General features: G+C 36.4%; 1 protein-coding gene across 5 annotated transcripts in view; it reads right to left on the bottom strand.

The window, feature by feature from the left end:
- Positions 1–1895: 1895 nt before the first annotated feature.
- The window catches only part of ETV1 (ETS variant transcription factor 1), a 66166-nt gene continuing 43208 nt past the window's right edge, over positions 1896–24853 (bottom strand). For all 5 annotated transcript variants that reach the window (XM_085538548.1, XM_085538547.1, XM_085538545.1 and 2 more), the window contains 5 exons: positions 16753–16819; positions 14018–14088; positions 11099–11268; positions 7415–7516; positions 1896–4882 (listed from right to left, as the gene is read on the bottom strand). In XM_085538548.1, the coding sequence (XP_085394674.1) occupies positions 4661–4882; positions 7415–7516; positions 11099–11268; positions 14018–14088; positions 16753–16819 (632 nt within the window). In that variant the 3' untranslated portion in view covers positions 1896–4660. The remainder of the gene's footprint in view (positions 4883–7414; positions 7517–11098; positions 11269–14017; positions 14089–16752; positions 16820–24853) is intronic.

Here is a 24853-nt window from a genome sequence, read left to right as displayed (position 1 = left end):
TACATTTCTAGGATACATGGTGCTATAGTTTTGGAGAACAGTATGCTTATCTATCCCTTCTTTTGGTGATGTTTTGGGTGTCATTTTCACACATAAAAATAGTTATTTGGGAAAATGTCAATGAGATTCTTCATGGGAATTTTGAGACTATTACACAAGATGGCATAAGTATTTCCTTCCCACAGAAATTAAATTTGTATTCAATAGAAATCCAGTATTTCAGCCTCCTGAAGTAAGACATGAAGTTTCCTGTACTTACGCTACCTATATGGTCATGAAAGCTGGGTGGCCATCAGCCCCTTGCCTATATGTGTATGATTCTTAGGGATCTAATAGATATTCTCTGGGTAAGCCTGTAGTTTTAAAATGCTACTGACCTTATCTTTACCTTCCACCCCCTCCGCCCCACCAGAAATTATCACTCCTGTAGCAGAAGCAACAGAAGATGAGGCAATGAAATCCCCTCTCTGTGTAAGAACAAGGAAGACAGTGCAGCCATCTATCACACATGTTCCAGTTTGTAGCTTGGTATCTCAGCAAAACGCAGGGGACTTTGAACTGGAATTTCCAAGGTACAGGCACCTGCTCACAGCTGCTACCTTTCTTCCAAGCAGAGTAGACTCAGGATTAAAAAAATAAATTAATTAAAAATAAAATAATAAAAATATAAATCTCCTAGACTATTACAGCTAGATTCAAGTGGGGTATTTCAGACTGGTGATTCTTAAGAAGGTAAAATACCACATTAATTAAGACTCCCAAAACATTTTTGAAGGATGTTATTTGTAAAAGTCCTCAGAGCTATTAAGTGAACACTGAGTAGGGCTGTTCATGTGTGCTATTACCTGTAGTATATAAACTGAAACTAATAATCACCAGAATAAAAAGTATAGCTATTAACAACTCAACAATTTCATCATAATACTCTTTGTACACACAAGTCCATTTCATACTAACAACAAGAAAAATAAATACTTTTTTTGAAATAAAAAAAAAAAAGCAAAAACATTTACTAGATGATATTGTCACATAAAGATGAATTTGCAGTACAACCCAGTCTGATGTCCATACAACTTTGAAGCACTAACCCCTGGAAAATGGTCTCAAATCTCAAAGTAGAAAGGGCCCTGAGCAAAGGGCTCTTCATGGGGAAATATGGGAGAAAATGTTCCCATACTTTCATCCATCCTCATTACCACAATATTCAACTCTAAAGTAAACCAGGCAGATAAGGTCTGTTAAGAACTGCACCACAGTCGTTGTATAGGACTTACACTGGTGACCTTATAGAGAAAAGGCCTTGGTTCTCTAGCATGGAAAGCCATATTCCTAAGGCAGAATTTGTGCTTCCAATGTAGCTGAACTGCTACAGCAAAGGAAGAACATTTGAGCACCTACAGCCATGACACTGTGCATGGGTCCTGCAGTGATGTCTCCCAGGTTAGCTTCACAGTGGCACTACCTCATGCTGTCTGATGCTATTGGCAGCAAGCACACAGAAGCCAGCATGCACAAGCTTGTTCCTTTACAGTTTCTCCTTAAACAGGAGCACAGATGAAGCCTGTGTATTTCCTCCTGCTAATATACAATTGAAAACACACACAGTCAAATTCAGTAGGATATTAAAATGCTCTGTGAAAATGTGTATGAGTTTTCAGTTGTTATCAGTCCTCTAAATTTACATCAGCTATCCTTCATTCTTTTGTCAGTAAAATACAGTGTTCTGTCAACCTAAAACTATGACTTGTATATAGCTACCAGTGGATTGTATGTACTCCTCATTTTTCCCTCTTCCTTTCTTCCTTGGAACAGACCATCATTATCTCCTCTTCCAAAAGGAGAATGTTATTGTGCCTCTCCAGTCCGAATGTGTAGGAATCCAATACACAACAATCTTGCAGGAATCAGCTGCCAGATTTATTATTCTACCTGTAAACCCCAAACAAATAAACAAAACAAAAAAAAACAAAACAAAGAAAAATAAACAAAAAACAAAACCCTAAAAGAAAACAACAACCCAAAACCAGACTCAAAGAAATGAAAAAGTGGAATAAAAACAGACTTTAAATAAACGTCTTACGTACATTTAAAAAGGGTTAATCGGTTCAGTGAAAGACTTTTATATCTTCTGCTGAGAGATCATGGTAATGTTGGTCTGATTGCTTGTTTTTTCAGTGAGTCACTACCGTATACAGATATATATATATATATATATATATATATTTCTTCTTAAATATTACACATTTTATGCATTTTTTCCTTCCCCCCCCTCCTCTTTTTCCTTTCTTTTTTTGCCCAAGCCCTCTCCCACACCCACATCCTGCCACAGGCAGGAGGCGCTTTATGCTGACATTAGAGAACTAAAACCAATCTATGGACTTTTCATCAAAGCATGTTTCATTTGAACCTTATTTCAATAGAAACTGGTTTTGTTTTGTTTTCCTTTAAACAATCGTACTCATCCTTTTCTCATTCCTTCTTGCTAATTCTGCAGTTTGAGACTTGTGATTCTGGGTTGATCACTGCAAATTTAAGTGCCATTAAGAATTACAGATGACGGAATTAGGTGACATAATAAGGCATATACACACTCCCATTAAATATGTTGTCTTCTGGATCTAACTAAATTAAATATCTGTTCATATGTTTTTTACGCACCTGTGGTTTCTAGTGATCACTACTTCCTTACTTTTGATTAATTGCTTATTAAAATATTCATAGCTTAACTGATGTCTTAACTGACACAGGATGGAAAATTTACTCACAAACAAGAATTGCCTTTGAAACCCATCCACTGTGATGAAAATTACCGTTTTATGGTTATATGTTCATTTTCCTCCCACTTCTCAAGAACATAGGAAAATGATGCACTCCATCTAACACCTGTTTAAATTTCACTGGGCAAAGAAAGAAATCCTGATCTCACCCCTTCCCTCAAACTAGGATATATTACGCTTCAGAAAAGGTGCTCATAAACCTTTAGAATTTTCTTCTTTTTTTCTTTGTCTTTTTTGTTTGTTTGTTTGTTTTTTCTCCATTGTACAGACAGAATATTGTGTGTGGCTTGTATTTCAGATTACCCCTCACAAAAAAAAAAACAAAAAAAAACCCCACAAAACAAACCCAACCAAAAAGACCCAATTTAAAAGCATAAATAATGGGAAGGAAAAAAAAAAAAAAAAAAAAAAAAAGAACTCAAAATTTGAATTGTCTTCCGAGCATATCTGATCACATTTACATTTAGTGTCCAAAACAAGTTGATTGGTAACATCAGTGCCAGCACTACAATGTCATACAGCGACTTCATGGTATTGACAGTTCGTCTACTCTCTGTTCCACCGAATATCACAAAAGGTTCTGCAGAGCTTTCCTCAGCAAGCTGAAGCTTACTAGTCATTTGTGGATGCGCATAAAAGCTGCTTATAGCACAGCTATGGCGTAAGCTATTTTCTAAGCAATAAATGGTTCAAGTCATCTATTTTGTCCTGAAATGCTACCTGTAGTTACAGCATTGCTTATAAATGGTCATAGTAAATTCAGCATCAAAGAGAATATTACAGAAAAAGACAGCAGCAGAAGCATTAGCATTATCTAGTATTTATATATGTTATCAACATAACACAGCAGTAAAAGGTTTAAATGCATATTAATGGGTACCATGTCTAAAAATTACTAAAGTACCTATTTAGTGTATTGGATATTTTTCTCAAGGAGTGCTAGCTGTGTCTAAACAGCATAATTAGATATGTGACTTAGTACAGTTAATTCCTATTGATTAAATAACTTATTTATGTACCAAAGGAAATGGAAGGATACGAAATGTTTTCTCCGTCCTGATCATGATCCCATATTTAATGCTGACATGATCATCAGACAGCCTATCACATGTAATTACTACCCTTAAATGGATCTCGGAATGTCCAAGTGATAGTACTGGCCATATATGTATAGCAATGTGACTCCAATTACGGCATACAGGTTGTAGTCTGAAGTCAGGGATTTTGTGACTTAGTCCTTGTTCTTAAGGCTACTCTGCAAATGTGGGATTTTTTTTTTTAATTATTTTTTTTTTAATTATTATTATTATTATTATTTTAGTCAACAAAGTAAAACTCTAGAGATATTTGTTTGCTTTTGGAGGCAAGCTGCAAGGTCCACCACTTCAAACTTATAAATTAAATGCCACAGTATACACTTTGCTTCTCTTTTATATCTGCAGAAAGACAATTAAGAATGGCAAGAAACAACTGCCTTAGGCATGCTGTGCTGATATTATCAGCAAGTGGTTATTTTGCACAATGAGAATTAACTGTACTATGGATACCCAGAGAAAAAGTACAATATCTTATGTTGATATGAAACAAAACAGACATGATATAGCTTTTTTGTACTTAAAACCTGTATGTTCCCTTCCCAAACTTAATAAAAAGCAAACCCACCCTTTTCCTCCTGTTACACACAATAATGTTTAGTTTCCAACCCTCCCCTTTCAAATAAAGTGCGCTGTCCATGGCAGACCATAGGAATAATGCAACAGGAAAAGCCCCTTTTAGTGTACTATTTAAAAAACAAACTGAAGTCGATTCAGCTTTCCTCTGGCTCTTGTGAAAGAGGAGAAGCCTAAGAGAGGGGGAAAACGCCCCCTTTACTGTCACTGTTGTTAATAGACGTAGCCTTCATTATATGGGTGGGTGTTGCAGCAGCCACTATCTTGCATGTAGACCATGCTCTCGTCAAAGTGGGACAGGGGAACAGTGTCCTCCTCATTGATGTGGCGCTCCATGTCAGTCTTCAGTAAGGGGCGCTGGTTGTCTGGAAAGGCCATGGAGAAAAGCGCTTCAGGGTCGCAAACGAACTTGTAGACGTATCTTTCTCCAGCAACCTTAGGATGATAGAAAAAGGTAGTGTAAGTCTTGATGTTTTTGCAATTCTACATTCAACAGATTTCTATAGAACTCATTTTCATTACACAGTAAATAACGAGGCAGCAGAATGGGTAAGGACAATAGTAAAGACATTAGGGATCTGCAGAAAGCAGACTATGCAGAACTGTCTTGATTCTGAAACACGTGATATCCTCTTGGAAGACATACTAGCTATTTTACTTTCCAAATTGGTTTGTGGTTGTTTCCAATACTTGCCACAAATGGAACTGTTAGTATAGGAAAATGTAAACAAATAGTCACTATAGAGGCAAAATAAAATGACTAAGTCCAACACTGTACAAAGTGGAAAAAAGAATCACATTGCATGATAGAGATCTGAATTTCACTTTACATAGATTGATTCATACCTAAGTATAAAAGCACTTAGTTGTACTGCATGCTGATTGTACAGGGACAGCGTAAGCAAATACGTAAGCTAATATGTACTTAGCAATTGCTCATGCAAAGCCTGGGACATTTAGATTTGCTTATGGAGTGGCAATTTGTCCAACGATCCTAGTTTTCCCTTATTCAGAAATACCACTAAATGTCTGTGCTTTGTCCACTTAAAAGCTAAAGAATGCTGTTAAAGAAAAACAAACCAAACCAAAACAAACAGAATTACTGTCTTACTAAAATGAAAAAAAAAAAAAAAGCTACTCAATAGTGCCTCCTCAAATGCCCTATTTAAAGAATTACAGTAAAAAAATATGAGCAATATTGCTTTCACATCAACTAAAATCATTTGAAAATAAAAATCAGAAAGATCATTGCTTCTTGCAACACCACACAGCAATGCACTGAAAATGAATGAATGAAGGTGGAAAAGTATTGCAAACTTAACTGGATTCATATGAGTGCAAAACAGTCTGTACCATCTCCTTAAATTTTCATCTTATCTTTCTACGAATGCAATGTTTTGGTAGAGACTGTATCTGCAGGATAATTTTTTTTTTTTTTTTTTTTTTTCCCCAGCAAAGTAATGTCAGGAAATTTTACAGACTGAAGTCTACATTCAGAAGCAGGATATTTACACAGTCTATTACCAGTGCTTAACTTAAAACTAAAGGGGATAAATATACGTGCAGTAAAGAAACTTGCTACAAATTTATAACCCCCATTAGTTTTAGTATGAACTAAATTGACAGATAAGATGATCCAAGGGAAAGTTTCAAACATTGCTATGTTAGAAAAGTAAGCAATCAAATTAGTTTTTAAAATGTGTATTAAATATGCTCATGTAGATAGTAAAGAGATAGCAAGTTGGTTGTCAGAAGAATTTTCCGTGTTAAATGGATATGTTCATATTATATTTCTATCCTCAAACTTTCAACTTATTGTACACTCTTTGTTGCTTGTTCTTGATTCTGGGCTGCCCCTGAATTGTCCATGCAGCCAAAATTATAAACTGCAATGAGGAACATCTCTGTCTGCATCAGTACCCAGCAAATCCAAGCATTTCTGCTTCTCCCTGACTGGACCTAGTTTCTTGTCCACTTCACGGAAACTAAGTGCACAGGTAAATGACGCATAAAAATGGATAGGGCAGTGCTGCTGAAGCACAGGTTGTACAAGCTGACCCCCAGAGAGTGAAACAGGTGATCACTACAATAATCCCTGTGTAACAGCAAGAGAACCTGTAGTAGGTAACTCCAAACACAGACTTCAAAAGCTCTACTGGAAAAGCTACCCAGCAACTTGGGCTGAGGGCATTGTTTTCACTCATGCAGCTGGCCAATGGAAGGTTTAAGTATGTTAATCATCACAGAGCACAAAATGAATGTTCAAAGATATGGAACAAATACATAGCACAAGGTGTTCATTGTGATCTTTGACTGTATCTTATAATTTCCTAGAAGTAGGAGGTCTCCTATGTTGTCAAGCTACATAACTCTACATAGGAAGATTTTAAAATGTACATATAAATCAGCAAACCATGGAAAAATAATAGGTTGAATACTGTCAGTAAGACCAGGCTGCTAAACATATTTTTTTGTTAACTATTTCTCATAGTTCAGTATATTATAAAATACCGAATTTCTATTAAAAATAGTATTATTACAAAACTATTACTACAAAAACTGGTAAAATATTTAGTATTTTAATAGGAATCATTTTTCTCCCTTAACTTGCAGTTAGAAAAGTATCTAAGCACTGGTCAGTAAATTAAGAACTGTATTATTCTTATTGTACTCTGCTGTTTGCCTTTCCCACGTTCCAGGAAGCTCTGTTGGATATCCTTGAATGTTACCTCCTTTCCCTTTAATCCTAATGTGCATTGTATGAACTAAAACCACATACACTTTTTCCACAGAAAAAGATATTGTGATGCATATACTGGATGTGGAAGGTGAAAAAAAGAGCCTAGTGTTTGCCTAATGAGATGAAAAATGTATCTAAACAATGTAGTTATAAGTACTCCTTGTAAACTGACTTGTGGATTAATATTCAACATTTCAGTGAAATTTAATACAGAATTAGCTGCTCACCTTTTGCATGATTCCTTTTTCATAATAATAGCGAAGTGATCGGCTAAGTTTATCATAGTTCATAGCTGGCCTATTTTTCTGAATCCCCCAGCGACGTGCCACCTGCCACAAAAATGGATTAGCATTGATTTGTTAAATGCGTTTCACAAGCAGATCTTATCATCAGATATTTATTTGGGGATTGACTGGGGGAACCCTGCAGGTAGAATGCATAAATAAAAGAGAAAACGCTGCTGTGACCTGAATTTCCTATGTATTAACACAATTTTTAATTGGACTCATCATCATCCATTAAACTTAGAATAGACCTGCTCATTTGCAAACCAAGCGATGGGCTGGTTTTCCTTGTTGCCACTGTTTTGTTTTGTTTTTTAAAGAAAAACAATGGAAAAATAGTCATATAAAGATGTGATAAAGATGATAAAAAAATATTTATCAAGTTTCACTGGAAAACTTTAAAGAAAGACGAAAACTCTTCTTTAGTTTGCCATAGGAATATCTGCACTATTTTTTTGTGTTTTCTTTTCTGTTAGAAAACTAATAAATGACTTTAAAAAAACATACACACAAACTTAGTCCATGAACTAATACAGGCCATAACTTGGAAGAACATTAATGCTGAGACAATTAGAAGATGGGAGTCAAAAGTAAGCCCTGAATAACACTACATAAAAAAAATAAATAAGAAAGTTCCTCACTTGGAGGAACCATATGGCAGAATGATGAACCAGACGGAAACTACACAACTGTAGTTGTGTAATTTCCCTTAAAAATAACATCAAAAAGTAGACATTATCAGCTAGTGAACCATTCCAGAGAATGATATGGCTTCTGTTCCTATGATTTCTACTTGCCTTTATTCCTCCTGCTTTATTACCAAAGGTAGTTCTGGAGAAAGAGGCTTTTTGTTTAAGGAGCTTAACAGCCTATTCCCCACCCAAAATTATAACTGGTCGTTGGCAACGTATCAATTACTGTTTGTACAAATGACTACCCATGTCAATTAAGGAGGGAAAAAAGAGGTGATGAACTCTCTAAAACACATACTATAAAAATGTTTGTGAGGTGCATATGCATATATGCATACAGCTCTGGAAAAAGAAAAGAGTAACCACTCATCTTCTCTGCAGACAGCTCTACAACACTTTCCAATAGGTGTCTGGTGTCTTTTGATGCAAACCATAGGAAACATCCAGCACTGAAAACTGAAGGGGGCTAAATAACAACAGTAAAACCCATGACTTTGATCTCCACCTGGACGGTAATTATTTACAATTTCTTTTTAAAGCATTATTTCCTTTCTATAGTTCAGACCTTCAGGCTTAAGTAAATTATCAAGGCTTTGCTCACTTTAGCCAAGTTTTAGCTGCATTGAAACATATCTCCAAATCATGTCAATTTATACCAGCTGTAGATTTGGCTGAGATATGCAACTGCGAATCTCCTATTCATCTTTGTAACACATGCCTACATCTTTCTTTCTTCATTCCTGCCAAGTTTTTCCCTGCATTAATCACAGTCCTAAAAATCACCATTGTATCTAGTTTGCATAATACAGCAAAGTGTCTGTAACAAAACAATCATCAAGAACATGTTAAACTGTGTGTTATCTTAACACATGTGAAAAGGCAAGAAAGTCCAGAAGTAGTCTTTGTAAGCGAGTCTTCCTATCCTTCATCTGCAGAGCATATATCAAATCATGCTTTGGGGAAGTGATTTGGGGTTCTAGCCTTCCACTTCATCTCACTGCTGAAGGTTACTATGCCTATGACAAGGCAGCAGAAATGGCCCTACGCCAGTTTTAAACCACCACTATTTACAGTCACATGCTTTCTGAATGAACTATGGTGCCCAAAAAGCTGATATGTACTTGTTTCTGTCATCACCCCTTCTATAGGGACATAAATCTGAAGAAAGGGATGGGATACAAAGGTCATACCATTGACATCCTAACCTGCCACAGCTGAATCAACAAGCTCTTTGACTTCCCTTCAATTTACACTTGGCAACCAACAGAAGTGTGCAACTTCCCACAGGCTATTCTTATTTTAATCAACAGTTTCTGTTGGATCCATGGCATTCACGTGAAAACAACTTAGTCTCCTTTATACTCACAAAGCACAGAAGAGCAAGTAAGTTTCAAGTAAGTCGTCTGCCTTTTCCAGATCTTAAATGCAACATTACTTGAAAACACAAAGCAACCGCTGTGCATGCTGTGCAGTCACACAAGCAGATGATCTGACTGACTTACATCTATCTCTTCAGGGAATTATGCAAAAAGGAAAAAAGGAAATCTTACAGCTTTTTTTTTTTTTTTTTTTTTTTTAAATATTTTCCTTTCCATATCTAATAAAATCTATAATGTTTTTGCACCATCTGCTGGGAACCATTTTTCAATAAGTTTTTTGATCTTTAAAAAATGTTGGGTACTGAGATTGGAGCAACGGATGTTCTGTGGTCAAATCCTCAGATGCACAGTGTCAGGATCTGCCAAGTTGAATATAAGTATCATTGGAGAATGCCTGGAAAGAACAGAGCTGGCACATGGGTCTCTGCAGCAGCCTGCCCATCAGCCAGACCATGTCAGGAAGAAAAGGAGCATTAGTACTGTCTCAGACTCCAGCTACCCTTAGGGCGGTTGATGCATCATGAAGCTTAAATGCAAGAAAGCTTTCAGATTGCTTATGGCAGCAGATGGATCGCAAATGGCAGAAATAGCTGGTAGAGTGAAGAAGCTGCCTTACACCCCCAAAGCTTCCTACTCAGCTCTAACTCAGAAAGAATCTGAAATGAGAATTTGCTGTGTTCTCTTCTGTTGCTCAACCCCTTCCAAGTTGCAAAATATAAACCAGAATGATATTGCTTTTCTACAATACTCATCACATCATCCACATCAGCACTACAATAAAATTCAGACACACAAGATTTTCTAATGGTTTTCACTGCTGTTTAGAACACAGGAGAGATTATTTAATTTTAACAAGTCAAGAAATTTCATGCAATAAAAGTTCAATTTATTCCTGTTTATCACACTAGTGAACTAAGCCACGGTTCAGCAAATGTTTATTTATACAAGTAATTTTATCTACCCCACGAGTCCTTCATGGTTCAGGGAAGCTGTGCATGTGCTAGAGTTTTTGCAAGAGTAGGATCTAAATGTGCTGTAAGCAATCTAATGATACAGATAATCAAGAATACACTAAAAAGATAGCTTTTCATATTATTCCAGTGGGCTTTTACTGCCTCACATTCTTAAATTTCTTTGTCATGTGTTTCAGACTTGGAGTCTTCCATTCTACAGATAAAAGTTTCCAACTTCCTACACCTTTACAGTGAAAAGTATTTGATACTAAAAAAACTATTCAGGAACAAGTTTTCAAAGGAATGTAGAACAGAACTCTTCCTGGAAAAATAATTCTGAAAAATTTGGGCCCAACAATTAGTACTGAGTATTTTGAAACTCTAGTACTTGCAGTATATTCATTATTTCACAGGACTAGAAAATTAAGTCTAAGCTCAAGCACACCTCTGTCTCAACACTCCCACTGTGAGTTCTTTCTATTGCCCTTTTGAAGTGCTAAGAAATGAAATACTGAAAGAAAACAATGCTTAACGATGAAAGAACAGTGTTAAATTTCCAGTACAGGGCAGTGGACATCAGGACACTCTGCTTATCTAACCCACCTCCTCTGGCTCAATCAGCTTGAATTCCATGCCTCGGCCAGTCCATGCTATGAAGTGGGAGTTTGATGGGTCATCGAGAAGAGCTACCAAGAACTGCCACAGCTGAAGTGAGCCTCGCCGTTGATATGTAGGTCCCTCACGGTACATGCCTGGTTCCTGTTTGACGTCACCTGCACAGAATAACAATGTTAGCTTAGCAATCCACAAAAAGCATCATCACTCAGTTTGTCAGATAGGCTGGCAAGGCAATCATTAAGGTTAATAAAATTGAAGAAAAGAATGCTTACTATCCAACTGTCCACAAATGCAATAGTCTTCTTTCTCCTGCTATTAATTGTAAACACTCTTACAATAACATATTCATATGCAAACAAGTACCTAAATTCAGTCACACTTTATGGAAGTCTCCCTAAGCCTATCCCCATTCACTTCTGATACATGCAAATCCTGCTTGCAAACTGCTTAGTAATATCCTCTATCTGGAAGACCTTGAAATATTTTTGCAAGCAACCCTGATGTCCAAAGAACTGCACTTGTGTACTATACTTCGAACAAGCCCTAGTTTTGTAAATTCAATGAGTGCTCCAAAAGCTGCAAAACTATTGAATGAAACTTCTTTTGCATGCAAATTCTCTAAAGGAAAATTTGACAAAGTATTTGACTTGGACTTAAACAGCATATGCTTTACATACAGGTATGCAAATCCTGAAGATATGTGAGTTTCTCTGTGGCGTATTGGACTTGCATATAAACACACATTACTTTTACTTGTATCTACATATTAGATCAGTATTCCCCTGAAAAGAAGTAGTTTTTCTAAAATTTCGAATCCAGAAACCAATAATATTCTGCTGATCCACAAGCTGCCAACGAAAAATTGTCCTGCTTCATCCATACTATGTTCCTCTTGTTTTTACATAATATTCATATGAACAACTCAGGCACCAACAGCTAAAAGGTTTGATGCTGATTTTCTGCAAACAATAACAATCCTTGAAAAACTGGCAAAAAAAAAAACAACAAACCAAAACCAAAACAAAAAAAAAAACAAAAAAAACCCACAAAAATACCTCCTCATTTAAAGTACCAGACCTGCAGCCCTTGTAAATAAACATATGACCTGTTTAGTACCAAACCACAGCATTAGGATGGTCATTACTGAATGGCTTCAAGTAGTGAAAATAAGAATAATAATATTAAAAATGGAGCACTTCCTTTTGTAATCAGGAAATAAAATTGAGTCAATAGCTGTGGAAAACAAATAAATCAACACAAGGCTTTTTGGTTTATGTGAGGTTTAAGCTCCAGTCCTGAAAGGCTTTCTTTTGCAAGGACAGTATTTTTCTTTTAATGACAGCTGAGCAATGCACAAACAGCAAGTGCAATATTACAGAGAATCAGGTAATGTCTGTGTTGAGCTTTGATTTCAAATCAAGCAGCTAAGAATGTAGTTCTGAAACATCAAGGCTAGTCCTGAGTTTATCCCATTTCCAAATGTTGTTATTTTTTTTTTTTAATTTTAATTTTTGTTGATTTTATTTATATTTCTTTCCTATTTTCATTCCTTCCTCTTTACAAAACTCAAGCAAACAAAAAAGCTTTTCAAGAAAGCAATGCACAAGTACTCCTCAAAAAGAATTTTAACTTTTTCTAGAACAGGGTCTGATCCCATTCCCATAAATATAAATACAATTTTATTACTAGTACTGAAAACAGATCAGGCACACAATGGTTTGGGGAAAAATGAAAAACTAAATAAACAAGACACAAACCAAAACTAAGACACGTGACAGGATATGCTCGGTGGAAAATAAACAAACAAATAAACAAAAAGCATTCCAAAGCCAGCATATAAAGCAAACATCCAAATAAATCACCCTTTCAGTTATGATATTGGATTAAGCAATCCTTAGAACTAGGTGAAGGCTAATATTATTTAAATTTCTCTATTTATTTCCTACCATTCCTTACCAACTCTGAAATACAAACAAAACAAAGCAGAAAAAAAAAATAAAAAATAAAGGGCAGGAGTTCTCCAGCTCTCCTTTAGCAATGGTCAGAGAGCTGTTCACAGGTTTATCAGAAGGCATCTCACCCTTCATGTTAAAATAAATAAAGGTGGACATACATACAGTGACTCAAAGAAGCCACTCTAGCAAATTTAAGTAATTGATCTCCAAATTACTTCCCAAAGTCGCAGACTAACAGAGTCATCGGCAAGAAATACTGAGTCCATCTACTTTGTCTGTAATGAAATAAATCTGAAATCAACTGAGTTACATCAGGAAACTCATTTTACATTGGAGTAACTGAGGATAATTCAGGCCATTTATTTTACTTGACCCCAGAATCCCTCTTGAAAAAATTCTATAAGAATAGGTAGTGGGTAGATGATTTGTTTTTATCAATCCTATACAGAAATAAGCCACTAGTACAATGCCTAACGTAGCACAAAAACACTTATACCAAACAAAAATGCCCTATATACTCATTCCCTACAATTCATCTCTTCACAGACAACAAGAGGATTAATCTTCAGTAATACTAGAACTGTTGCTTTCTCCTCTGTTTTGTTAATTATAAGAGATGCCTTCACTAAACCTCTAACAAGAAGAGGTATGTGATCATCAGTGCTATGGAAATCCTCCCATTATTAACAATACAGGAACTGAGCACCTCTGAGCCAACTTAGAATACAGAATCCTTCAGTGGCAAAATCTGAATAACATCCCATTGAAAACGAGACTTTGTTTGCAATAGACAAAGATGAGCTTTTGTTGTGTGCACTGCAAATGGTGTGCTAAGGAATCCTAAATTAGAACGTTACTGACCTTTTTTGATCAGCAATAGAGAAAAGTCCATCTTTTCTTTTTTTCATCTCCACACACAAGAGAACAGAGGGAGATGTGTCATACATACCATCAAACTTCTCTGGAACAACGCAAGTGTCATCATAAAACGGCCTAGGTCCCTTTTCATACATACAACCTGTAAGTTAAAGACAAAGAGGTGTTTGTTTAAAAGATGCATGGAGAAAGACGAGACCATCGGCTTAATGCCAGAGGGAACACTAAGTCATACAGGAATCAGATTAATATCCCACATCCTTTACACGCCACCCAATCACAACATTTTGGCCACAGTACAGGAGTGCTTAATTAACGTACACATTCCCAAAAGACTGCTAATCGCAACCTGCAAAAATGAAAAAGCACCCATTTTTCTTTATGATTTATTTCAAAATGTTTGCCTCATTTCCTATTTGAATTAGCATGGCTTTAACTTTTAACCCTTAGTTCCTGTGTGTCTTCTGCCTGCTAGACTGAAGCACTACTCAGGATTTTTCTCCCCATCCATGCAGAGGATAGGCATTTACTCCAATTCAGGTAATTTTATTAAATTTACTTTTGTCACTAAAAGACACTCTCTATAACATTGCATTCTTTCTAACACTTTCTTCTGTGTACATTCCTACCCTACAATACTATTTCTAATGTCTTGACTAACCAGAACTATATTGGATGCCAGTATCACCCTTGCCAGTGCAACCCGGTGAAGCAAAACATCCCCTCCTCTGGCCCTCTTTAACTGCGCAAATCTTGCATGAGGATTTTTTGCCATATGCCAGAAATGTCTGGTTGGGCTGATTGCCTGATGTGAAGCCAAGGAGGAGGAGGCCAATCTCAAAACCTTTTTTTCCAATACACTGTTTCCTGATTCCACAGGTTTGGTCTATGTTCATCATTAAGGGGGAAAAGAAAGAAAAAAAAAGAAAAAAAAAAGAAAAAAAGAAAAAAGAGAAAAAAAAGAAAAAAAAGAAAAGAGAAAAAAAGAAAAAAAGAAAAAAAAAGAAAAAAAGGAAAAAAAAGAAAAAAAGAAAAAAGAGAAAAAGAAAAAAGAGAAAAAGAAAAAAGAGAAAAAGAAAAAAGAGAAAAAGAAAAAAGAGAAAAAGAAAAAAGAGAAAAAGAAAAAAGAGAAAAAGAAAAAAGAGAAAAAGAAAAAAAGAGAGAGAGAAAAGAAATGAAAAAACCTTTTTGTTTAATGTGTCCAGATTACCACACAATTAAAATCGCTTTGTGTGATTGCCCTGTCCTGCCCATTATTTACTGCCATGACATAAAGTTATCAATTAACTTTGTTCCATATCTTTAATGAAAATATTGAATAGCAACACTCCTGTTTTCTACAACTGTAACAGAAGCAAATCCATTCAGTGATGGTTGGCCAATGACGGCCACTTTTAGATCTGTCACTAAGCCAGGCCTTAATGTATTTAATGTTTACTTTACTGATACTGCTTAGTGCTAACTCCTTAATCAGAATGTAATGTAGTGGCAAACTGAATGCCATTAAAAAAATAGGCCAACTATACAATACAAGAGATAGGTATCTTTACCAATCAAACTTTTAATCTCAACAAAGAATGAAATCAGATTTCTTCAACATGACCTTTATGTCATAAAATCATGTTGACTGATTTCTAAAGACTGAGAACAAATATTTACCATCTCTTTTTTTTTCTCTGCGTCATTCATAACAACTTTACCACTTCCAAGTACTTATGAGTGCATAACATGGCTAAGACTGTTCTTCTTCAGTCTAAGCTATGATTAAAACTCAGGTCTGTTGATCCTAGCCCTGCTTTTGTGTTCTTTTCCCTAATGTCTTTCACCTCCCTTAGCAAGCTTACATATTTCATATAATTTAATATACCAATACTGTTACAAATTTCCAGCTTCTATTTCACCTTTCTTGTTACACACCACTCTTTATTTCTATTTTCTTCCTCACCAGAAACAGGTGGATTTTAGCAACTTTTGTCACCTTTCCAGCTGTGTCTTTTCACTAATGAATGAAGTCTTATTAGAGGACATTCGTTCATACATCTGTTTGGATTCCCATCAATTTCATGTAATTTTCATTGGGTTTGTGAAATTAGTTCCACGGAGGAAAAACAAACAAATTCTAAGCAACAAAAAAAATCGTATACTGACAAAAAAGATACATAAAAGCAGGAGAGTGGAAGTCATAACTGCTTTCTCAGTGGTCATTTTTTGCTTAGGTCTGCTGGTCTTCCTAATATGTATAAAATGCTATTAGTCTGAATTATTAATTTTGACAATGATTTAAGCTCTGCCTTACTGAAGTCACTAAACACTCTGGTATGTACACAAAACGGCTTTACAACTTGGGTCTCAAAATGAACCAGAACACTGAATTTAAAAAATCCTAAAAAAACTGGGGAGGGGGGCGGGAGGAAAGCAAGAAACAAACATAAACTGAAATTTCTTAAGCACAAAATGGATTACTTAACAGTTAACTGAGTCTGTCACACCAGAAGTCTGTAAAATATAATTTAAGCAGAAGGAGTTGTATGGACAAGTTTTTAACTGCCTCTTCCTACCAACAGCTGTAGCCCTTGAAAAGCAGAATGAGTAAATTCATAATAATGTTGGTTCTATTCTAGTCAACTTCTGGTACTAGAAGCTACAAAACTTCATTAAAGCAGAAATTCAAAACTGGGAAGTGAAGGATGATAGATACTTCCGATCAGTAGGATTAAACCAGTGAACCCCAAATTCCTCCAGGTTGTGTTTTTTTTCCCCCATTTCTCTCATACAATACATAAGCGATACATAATAGAAAACTTAACTTCTGTTCTGTTTGGGTGAGCCAGGAAGCCTTCTTGCCTCATGTAAATGGAATGGCAGCTAGGCACTTCTGAAAGGAGAAGACAAAGCTAGTCAAAAAACTGTCTAGAATTGAAGAGTGCAGGTTAGCAATGAGACCAACTGCAGGTAAAAGAGCAACAAGGAAGATGCATGTTACAATGAGATAGAACCTTACAACCAGTCAGTTTTTCAGATCAGCATGCACAAGGCATTGTAAGACAGAAAATCATAAAGTGAAGATCAGAGATTGCATCCAGTATAGGCAGTTGAACACAAGCCCTTATGGCAATCTACCTATCTACAAGCTGAGCCCTGTGACATGTACATTTGAGATAATCTACATACAAAAAAATCCACACAAGGCAGTACAAGTATTTTAAACCTTGTTCTTGTATATCCATCCTTGTAACTAATTCAACACAATATTTTTAATCAATTACATAGATAAACCTGCCCTGCCAATCATATTAGGCTCTTAAAAACTCTACAAATGCAGTCCCATGAATTTAAGTAATGTCAGGGTGAATCTGAAGTAGGCTAAAGTTGAAGTAGAAAGTTGAAGAAATTTTCTGGAATTGCTATTAAACAGGAATTCAGCTACACCAGTTTCATCCTTCACCTATGCATGTGCACTCTTAACAAAAAAAAATAAAAATAAAAATTTAAAAAAAAAAATCTCCTAAAATAAAGAGATAGTGTACAAATTCTAAGTAATGCAAAAAATCTATTTTCCATTCCACATTTCTACTCAAATATGCAGGAAGAAAGACGAGGGAAAAACAACAACAACAAATCAGAGAAATTAATAAAAATTATATTCTTTATATGTCTTTGTTGCTGATTAGGGACCGTGCAAGACACAGGGAAAGAATAATCTGTGCACAGGGACTTGCAAAGATAAATAAGCCATACACGTTTGCCCTTCTAGATCACTTTTAACTCACTTCAGATATCAAAAGTCTTGTTTAACTCAACCTATTAGATCTTGTGATAAATTTCTACTTAAAGATTTTCAATCTGTTACCAGTAATTTGTAACTCTAAGAGATGTAAACCATGGTTGAAAGAGCAGACATTATTTTTCCAATACTGCCTAAAAACTCTTCCAGAACGTCATTCCAAATTTCACAGTTCAATGATTAGTGATGAGTATCAAAGATATGGCAGGATAAGAAAATAAGGTTTTACAATGGTCTCACAAAACAAGTAAAACACAGGACAGCAGTAAGTTCCCTCCAAAAGTCCCTGGCTTCTCCTGTACATCTGTGCCAAACTCTTCATTACCTCCTCTCTCAATGAAATGCTCGGTGCCTGCCTGCTCTCTAATGTTTCAGACAGCTATTCTGAGCAGCCAAACGTTTCAACAACTCAGCAATCACAGAAGTCAAGTATAGCTCCATAGACTAGAAGTCAAGGCTACAAGTAGTGGTTCACCTGCAAAAAATCACTCATCTTACCAAGCAGACTGAGTTTTAAGGAGAATGGAAAAATCTACGTAAAAAAGAGGAAACTGAAGAACTGAAACAGATGCTATTTTCTATTTTAGGTAAAAATTCCCTAGTATTGGCAGCAAAACCCCTTTTGACTCATGAACTCCACTCTTGCAAAGTGATACAGCAGAGTACACAGAACAAAGAATTATGTATGCATCCAAGAAGCTACATTTTTAGCCAGCTTGGGGTTTCATCTCTCATGCTCCTAAAGTCAATCACAACATCTGGAGTCTTTTTAAGAAAAGCATTGTTTCTACCAACATTACTTAATCTTTTGGTTAGCTTGCACTTAAACAGTCCACTGAGGACCGAAAAAATACAGCAGGCAAGTTTATTTCTCATAAAGTAGCTAGAGTCTTGTTATCCTAAAGTGCTATCAGTTAATTTATGACTATCAGAGTGGGTCAGACTCTAATCAAATTGTAGAAACATTTCCAAAGTGATTATTCAATCAAATGACTAACATGGTTAATTAGGAGCCATAAACATTGCTCTGAAGTTCATCAAAGTAATGACTTGCCCAGAAAAATTACTGCTAATTAAATTGCCTGCTGCTTTCATTTCTACCTTATCTAATAAAAAGTCCAACCAATGAAATTTAGCATTGCAGTTTTAAATTGTACTAAATGCTTGACTAAAACCCAGAAGTATTTTTACTAGCTAAACGGAGCTACTTCAAAAGAAAACATTTTAGTACAGAAATTACAGAGCAATTATATGTTTTCTTTTTCAAGTATTGTTTCAAGACAACAAATGAGACAGAAGTGGGCATAAAAAACTGCCAGAGAATGATACAAGTATTTGAGTGACTGATTTGACTGCCTTTTAGCAATCTGTATTCTTTGAGGAAAAATGTGCCGGGATTTAGGACATGCAACATGCTTGCTTCAGACTTTCAATGAACTGGTTCATATTGTGAAGTTGCAACATCTCAAGAACAGCAGAATCCAGTTTTCATTAAAAAACAAACAAACAAAAAGAAAACCAACAACACATGGAGACAAAAATATATTTTTATAGTTAATCTGAAATACTTAAGATGTCGTTCTTCATTTCTCCTCTTGATAACAGCAGTGTAACAGTCATCTTAAAACACTGAATGTGACATTATATCATGTTGGTCTGAAATATTTTTTCTCCAAGAGGTGTTATTTTAAAATTACTTGTAATGTAGACACTGCAGAAGTACTTTTGTCCCTGGAAATGTCACAGAGAAAGTACTAGAAATCATAAAAAAAGCAGAAAAAAAACACCAAACAGACCTCCACGGGACAAGAAAAATCTGCTGCCAAATTCAGCCGATACAGGTTCTAGATATAATCATTGAATAAGACTCTTGAGTAGACCTTGGTAAGAAAGCATTTCATGTTAATTATCATGCCAGAATTTAAAGGATTAGGCTGTCACAGCCCTGTATAACTGTAACTGAGTAGGAAACTTTGAAATCCCCTTTTCTGATTGTTATTCAGAAGCAAGGGCCAGGTTTTAGACCCACAATCACACCCTGAGCAGAAACTATTTTCTGCCGAAGTCACTTGCCAGAGAAGACACTGGGAAGATTAAGCTTCCTTGGGTATCAGAGTGAAGCAACTTTCCTCTCCTGAATGAAGCAGAAACTGGGAACCTGAATCAGGATTTCCTCTTCAGCTGCTCCTCCAGCTCTGACATTACAGAGCCTTCCTCGCTAAAGAACAAGTTGTCACACTGTGCTCTTACTCTGAACTACTTTTCGGTTCACTTTAAAAACAGCACCCTAAGATCTGGAAGTTGGGGGCAGGACCCATGTACATGTGAAGGAGCAAAGTGTGACATGATGTGCCCCACCACAGAGGGACAGAGATCAAGGCTCAGTAGGGGTTTGTAGGCCAAATCAGAGTCACTGCAAATGCCAATGGTGCCAAAACTGGAACCCTCCTACTCCTGCTCAGCCACTTCTTCGATTTATATTTTATTACCAGCCAAGCCATATTAACAACAGAAGCAATTCTCAGGAAGTTTGGAAAGACTCCACTTCCAGTGGGTACAGCCACCTGCATAACTTAACTTACACCATATCCTTCTGAGTTGTTCTCAGTGCAGTCTGAAAAAGAATTACTGGAGCTTTGGCTCCTATTTCAGCAACTTGGAGTTGGTGAATTTCCACATACACTTTAATATGCTGTGCCACTTCTCTTCCTGTGGGCAAGAAATACAGCATGTGCAGGCTCTCACTGGTGCCATGGGGCAACAAGTGGGCAGGCACAAAGCCCTCAGGTGCTGCCACGCATGCCAGACCAACCCTGCCACTAGGCCTGACCAGCCCATGCTGCCAGCTGCTTTCCTGCGCTGCGCGGTCTCCTCTCTGGTACACGCAGAGATAGCCAAGGCAGTGGGAGAGATTTCTACTGAGTGCAGAGACAAAAGTAGCCTTTTTAAAGCAAAACGATCAAGTTAGAACACATCATACTTTTGGCCTCAAACTTGGTAACATCACAGTCAAGCTGCAAATAACTGTTCAGTTCATGAATTTCCGAGTGCTGACATACTGTTTACAAAGAGACGCTTCATCCACCACCAAAAGCCATTCAGCCTCATGGTGGAAAGCAGCTGTTACAGCCACTGAGAGGCTCTGACCAGCTCAGAAGTGAAGAGCAATACACCAAACACAGCTTTTCAGGAAGGAATGGCAGTTCTTCAAACTATATCACATCTAAGGAAAGCTTATGATCTGTGTTGCAAAGGAGATGTACTAAGCAATTCTTTTCTGATACAAAACATGCAGAACACATTGAAATTAAAACTCTTATATCTCTGAACAAAAAGAAATTTATGTAGAAATAGAAAAACTAATGATAGTTTTCCTAGTCAGAAGTCACTTGCGCATGTTCACAACTCAGATGCTGGTGGATTGGATTTTAGTCCAATTACCTTTGAAAACACTACTCTCTCAGAAACTACACTGTTACAACACAGCTCTACAAACGGGTAAAATCTTGACAAAATGAAAGTCGGCATTACTTTCTCATTAGCAAGGGCAGCACGCACAATGCATGGAAGTTACAGAGATTAAGGGAAAAAAAAAAGAAAAAAGAAAAAAGGATCAGTATTTCCTGTAAAAATCCATCTGAAAATTAAGCTTGGTTTTTTTCCCAAATCATTATGTTACTTAAAAACATTCAGAATGGAAGGTTTTCTTCATTTTGCCTGAGTTCCATGACAAACAAAAACATCTACAAGTACGTGCACTCAAAGATAGAGACAACTCCTTTTATACTAATTAATATTTCTTATTTTCTTACATTTCACTTTATAAAAATCTACCAGGTTTGGCCTCAACAGCTCACTTCTAAGTGCAATTATCACACACAGAAAGAAAACCTTAAGCAAACAGCTTCCTTTCCACAACTTTGGTTTTTAGATCTATGACAGCATCTAATGCATTTTCTGAGACCAGATGTCAACAGCCTGTCTGGGCGATGTGTAACTTTTTATACAGCAGAACAGGAAAACAAAGGCTCATACATTCAGCACCGAAATGAAATTCCACATGGAACCAATCATTTGAGCATACTTTAAATTCACGTATTTGCTTTCATTAACCTCAGTAACTGTAAAATGTATTTAAACATCGCTTCCCTTTGAGTTCAACAAAATACAGCATTATTTTTTTCCCCCTTTCTCCTTTTGTTGGTAATCTTACAGCAAAAAAAGTCTGTGTTGCTTTTTCTCCCCCACCCCATCCCCTGCCTGTAGAATGAAGTTGGACAAACACTGCACGGCTGAAGTGACATATTTGAATGGAATTCAGACCAACCAGTTCCTGTTTATGTTTCTGATTTGAGAATGTAGCCTTCTCATTCACTATACATTAGAAACACACCAAGGCCATAAATGGTGTCAGGTTACAGGCAGGCACGGCCAAGGAGCATTAATCATTACTTTAAGGCAACTGGCAAAAGCAGCAGCTGAGGGAACACTACACCCTTCAGCTCCGCATAAATGGACATTCCAGGGTTTGGTGTGGTTTTTTTTTTTTTCCCCCTTCAGCATCCATTTTATGAATGAAACTTCAGGCTGCACAGAGTCCATTCATATAAAAGCTGTGCTCACAGGGCTCGGTCTCCCGGGATCAATTGGTCTTGGGTAAGGCTGATGTGATTGGTTTAAGGCAGGCTTCAGCCTTCCATTACTGATTTAAAATGCAGCCTGTGTCCATTTGACCTGCGTTAATGCACAAAGAGTAAATCCAGACTGTACTCTCAATCCTCAAATCAAATCATTAGCCAGTGCCACTTACTGTAACTGTAGATTTAGAGGATATTTATCCATTTCTTTGAAAAAACAGACTGCAGGATAATTTTTCAGATCATATTGTCTGCTTTGAAATGAAAAATAGATGTATGGTCTCCTGCCTATATGCTCTAAACTTAGCGTTCAGATTTTCATTTCTTTATAAAGACAACATGACAAAATTAGTTTTAGTGTAACTGCAAACTTCTTTGAGACAGAATTACTGAGTAGAGAGAATGGGCTAGATGTGAAGCAAGAGAAAAGTTAAAATTGTGCCTGCCACAGCAATCTTCTCAAGTCCAGTTTTCCCGTGTTCCTTTCCTCATATGATATTATTTTCTAATGTTGTGTCATCCAACAGCAGATTTGTGTTTATGCCTTTTAGGAGCAAGTACAAAGTGCAGCACAGCTTAACTGAATGAAATCCGTGCTCATTCACCGAAACAGCACAGCAAAGACAAGCCCCTGAAACCAGAGGGTGAAATATTTTAAACCACAGAAGTGAAAATCAGGAAAACAGCAAAACCAAGAACAAGGAGGGGAGACTTCTTAAAATTCCTGAACTCGAGAGCAAACCTCTGGCCCCTATCCACTCCTGCCTTTATCCAATCCAGATTTTCATTGAGAACAATTGCAGTGTGTAAAATAATTTTTTTTTTTTTAAAAGGTCGTAAGGAGTTACAGTTTTGAGGTACGTATACTGAAGTATCACATCCTGAAAAAGAAGGAGGTTAGTTCTTTTTCGTGTTTTATAAAATTTACATTAAAAGTACTTCAGATATTTTCAGCCTGATCAAACACATACACAGACACACACAAAACAAACAAACAAACAAACAAAACAAAAAAAAAAAACCACCAAAAAAAGAGGAAAGAAAATGAAAACCTAGAGAGAATTTGAGGGAAAGATTAAGCAGCTAGAGGATTTATGCAGCAAGATCTCAATGAGTCACATAGACAGGCTAAGAGTATGCATGCAAACTGTCTACAGAGATTTAGAGGTGGTACGTTAATACCAAGGAATTGTTTAGGATGAGCCAAAGAGTTGCAGCTATGAGCAGTGGAATGAGACTGATCAAAGGGAAAATTTAGGCTTACTATCAAGAAATATTTCTTAAATGTGAAGTCTATTAGTCTGTGAAATAATCTCCCAAGAGAATAATTGTAGTAATAATACTTAGCACTCATACACTTTACATTTTCAAAGCACTGTACGAAAATTAGCCAATATAATTAAAGACAGTAGAAGAAGCACTGTGAGTTGTCATTTTAAATGCCGCACTGGTCAAGGCACTAGAGAATATCCTGGAGAAAGGAAATCTGCAATGATTCTGACTGTCAACTAAGATTTACTTATTTCCTTCATACTAACGTCTCCAAATGTCTAAAGTGTATCTCCAAGAGGTACAATATAATAGCCAGCTGTTGTAAAGAAAAAAATCTGCAAACATATATACTTGCAAGAAACACATTTAAAATCTATTTTTGCCTTGAAATTTTAATTCAACACATTCTCTAATGCTGTTCTTGCAACTCACACATTTCAAGAGATGTCAGCTGATCTCTAAGGAAGAATGTGCTACTAGGAATCTTTTGCTTTTTCCATGTTAATTTGCATTTATTTGCTTTTCAAAGAGCACCACATCAGGTATTTGAAAGGACTCCTGCTTTTTATTCTGTTCCCGGTCATTAGGTAAATATGTATTTATAACATGGATGGTAGAATTCTAACAACACCTTACACCTATATGAGGAAACTTTGATGGTTAAGAAGTGTCATAATTACAACTTCCTGAGCAACTTTAATACAACTGCTTTGTTGCTAATGAACGCAGTCTTTTGACTCAGGACTTGCCTCTTGACTGAACAAATCAAGCCTGTTAGGGGGAGGGAGACCAGTGCAGTGAACAGATTTGCAGGTGGAGCCTCTGCTTCATTGGCTAGAGGCTAGAAGTTCTGCCATTAATGAGCCAGAACATTTCAAGAAAGGAAAAGATGACCTTAAGATTAATACAGTGTAATGGCCAATTTTAGGACCTAACATAGGCAATTTCAATTTTGCGGAAATCCAGCCCCAAAGTTTGCCAAAGTAGTTGTTACATCAGCTAGATTTTTCACATTATTTCTTACTTTTGTGATGCTTTGATGTTCCTGTACTTCTTTACCTAGAAATTCAAAGGAAGTCATTTGAAGTTAAGCCTTGGACGTAATGTAATACACAATGTTCTTTAAGAATTTTCCAGTTGTAGCTTGGCACCCAAATAAGTAGGTATATATCCAACGTGTCTCACATTACCCATTCTCAAGTGCCAAAGGTATCCA

Source organism: Coturnix japonica, chromosome 2 (assembly GCF_054131305.1).
Source record: "Coturnix japonica strain WE chromosome 2, WE-NBRP24, whole genome shotgun sequence".
NCBI lineage: Eukaryota > Metazoa > Chordata > Aves > Galliformes > Phasianidae > Coturnix > Coturnix japonica.
The sequence above is the reverse complement of the archived record's forward strand: the minus strand, read 5'-3'. Positions and strand labels throughout refer to the sequence as shown.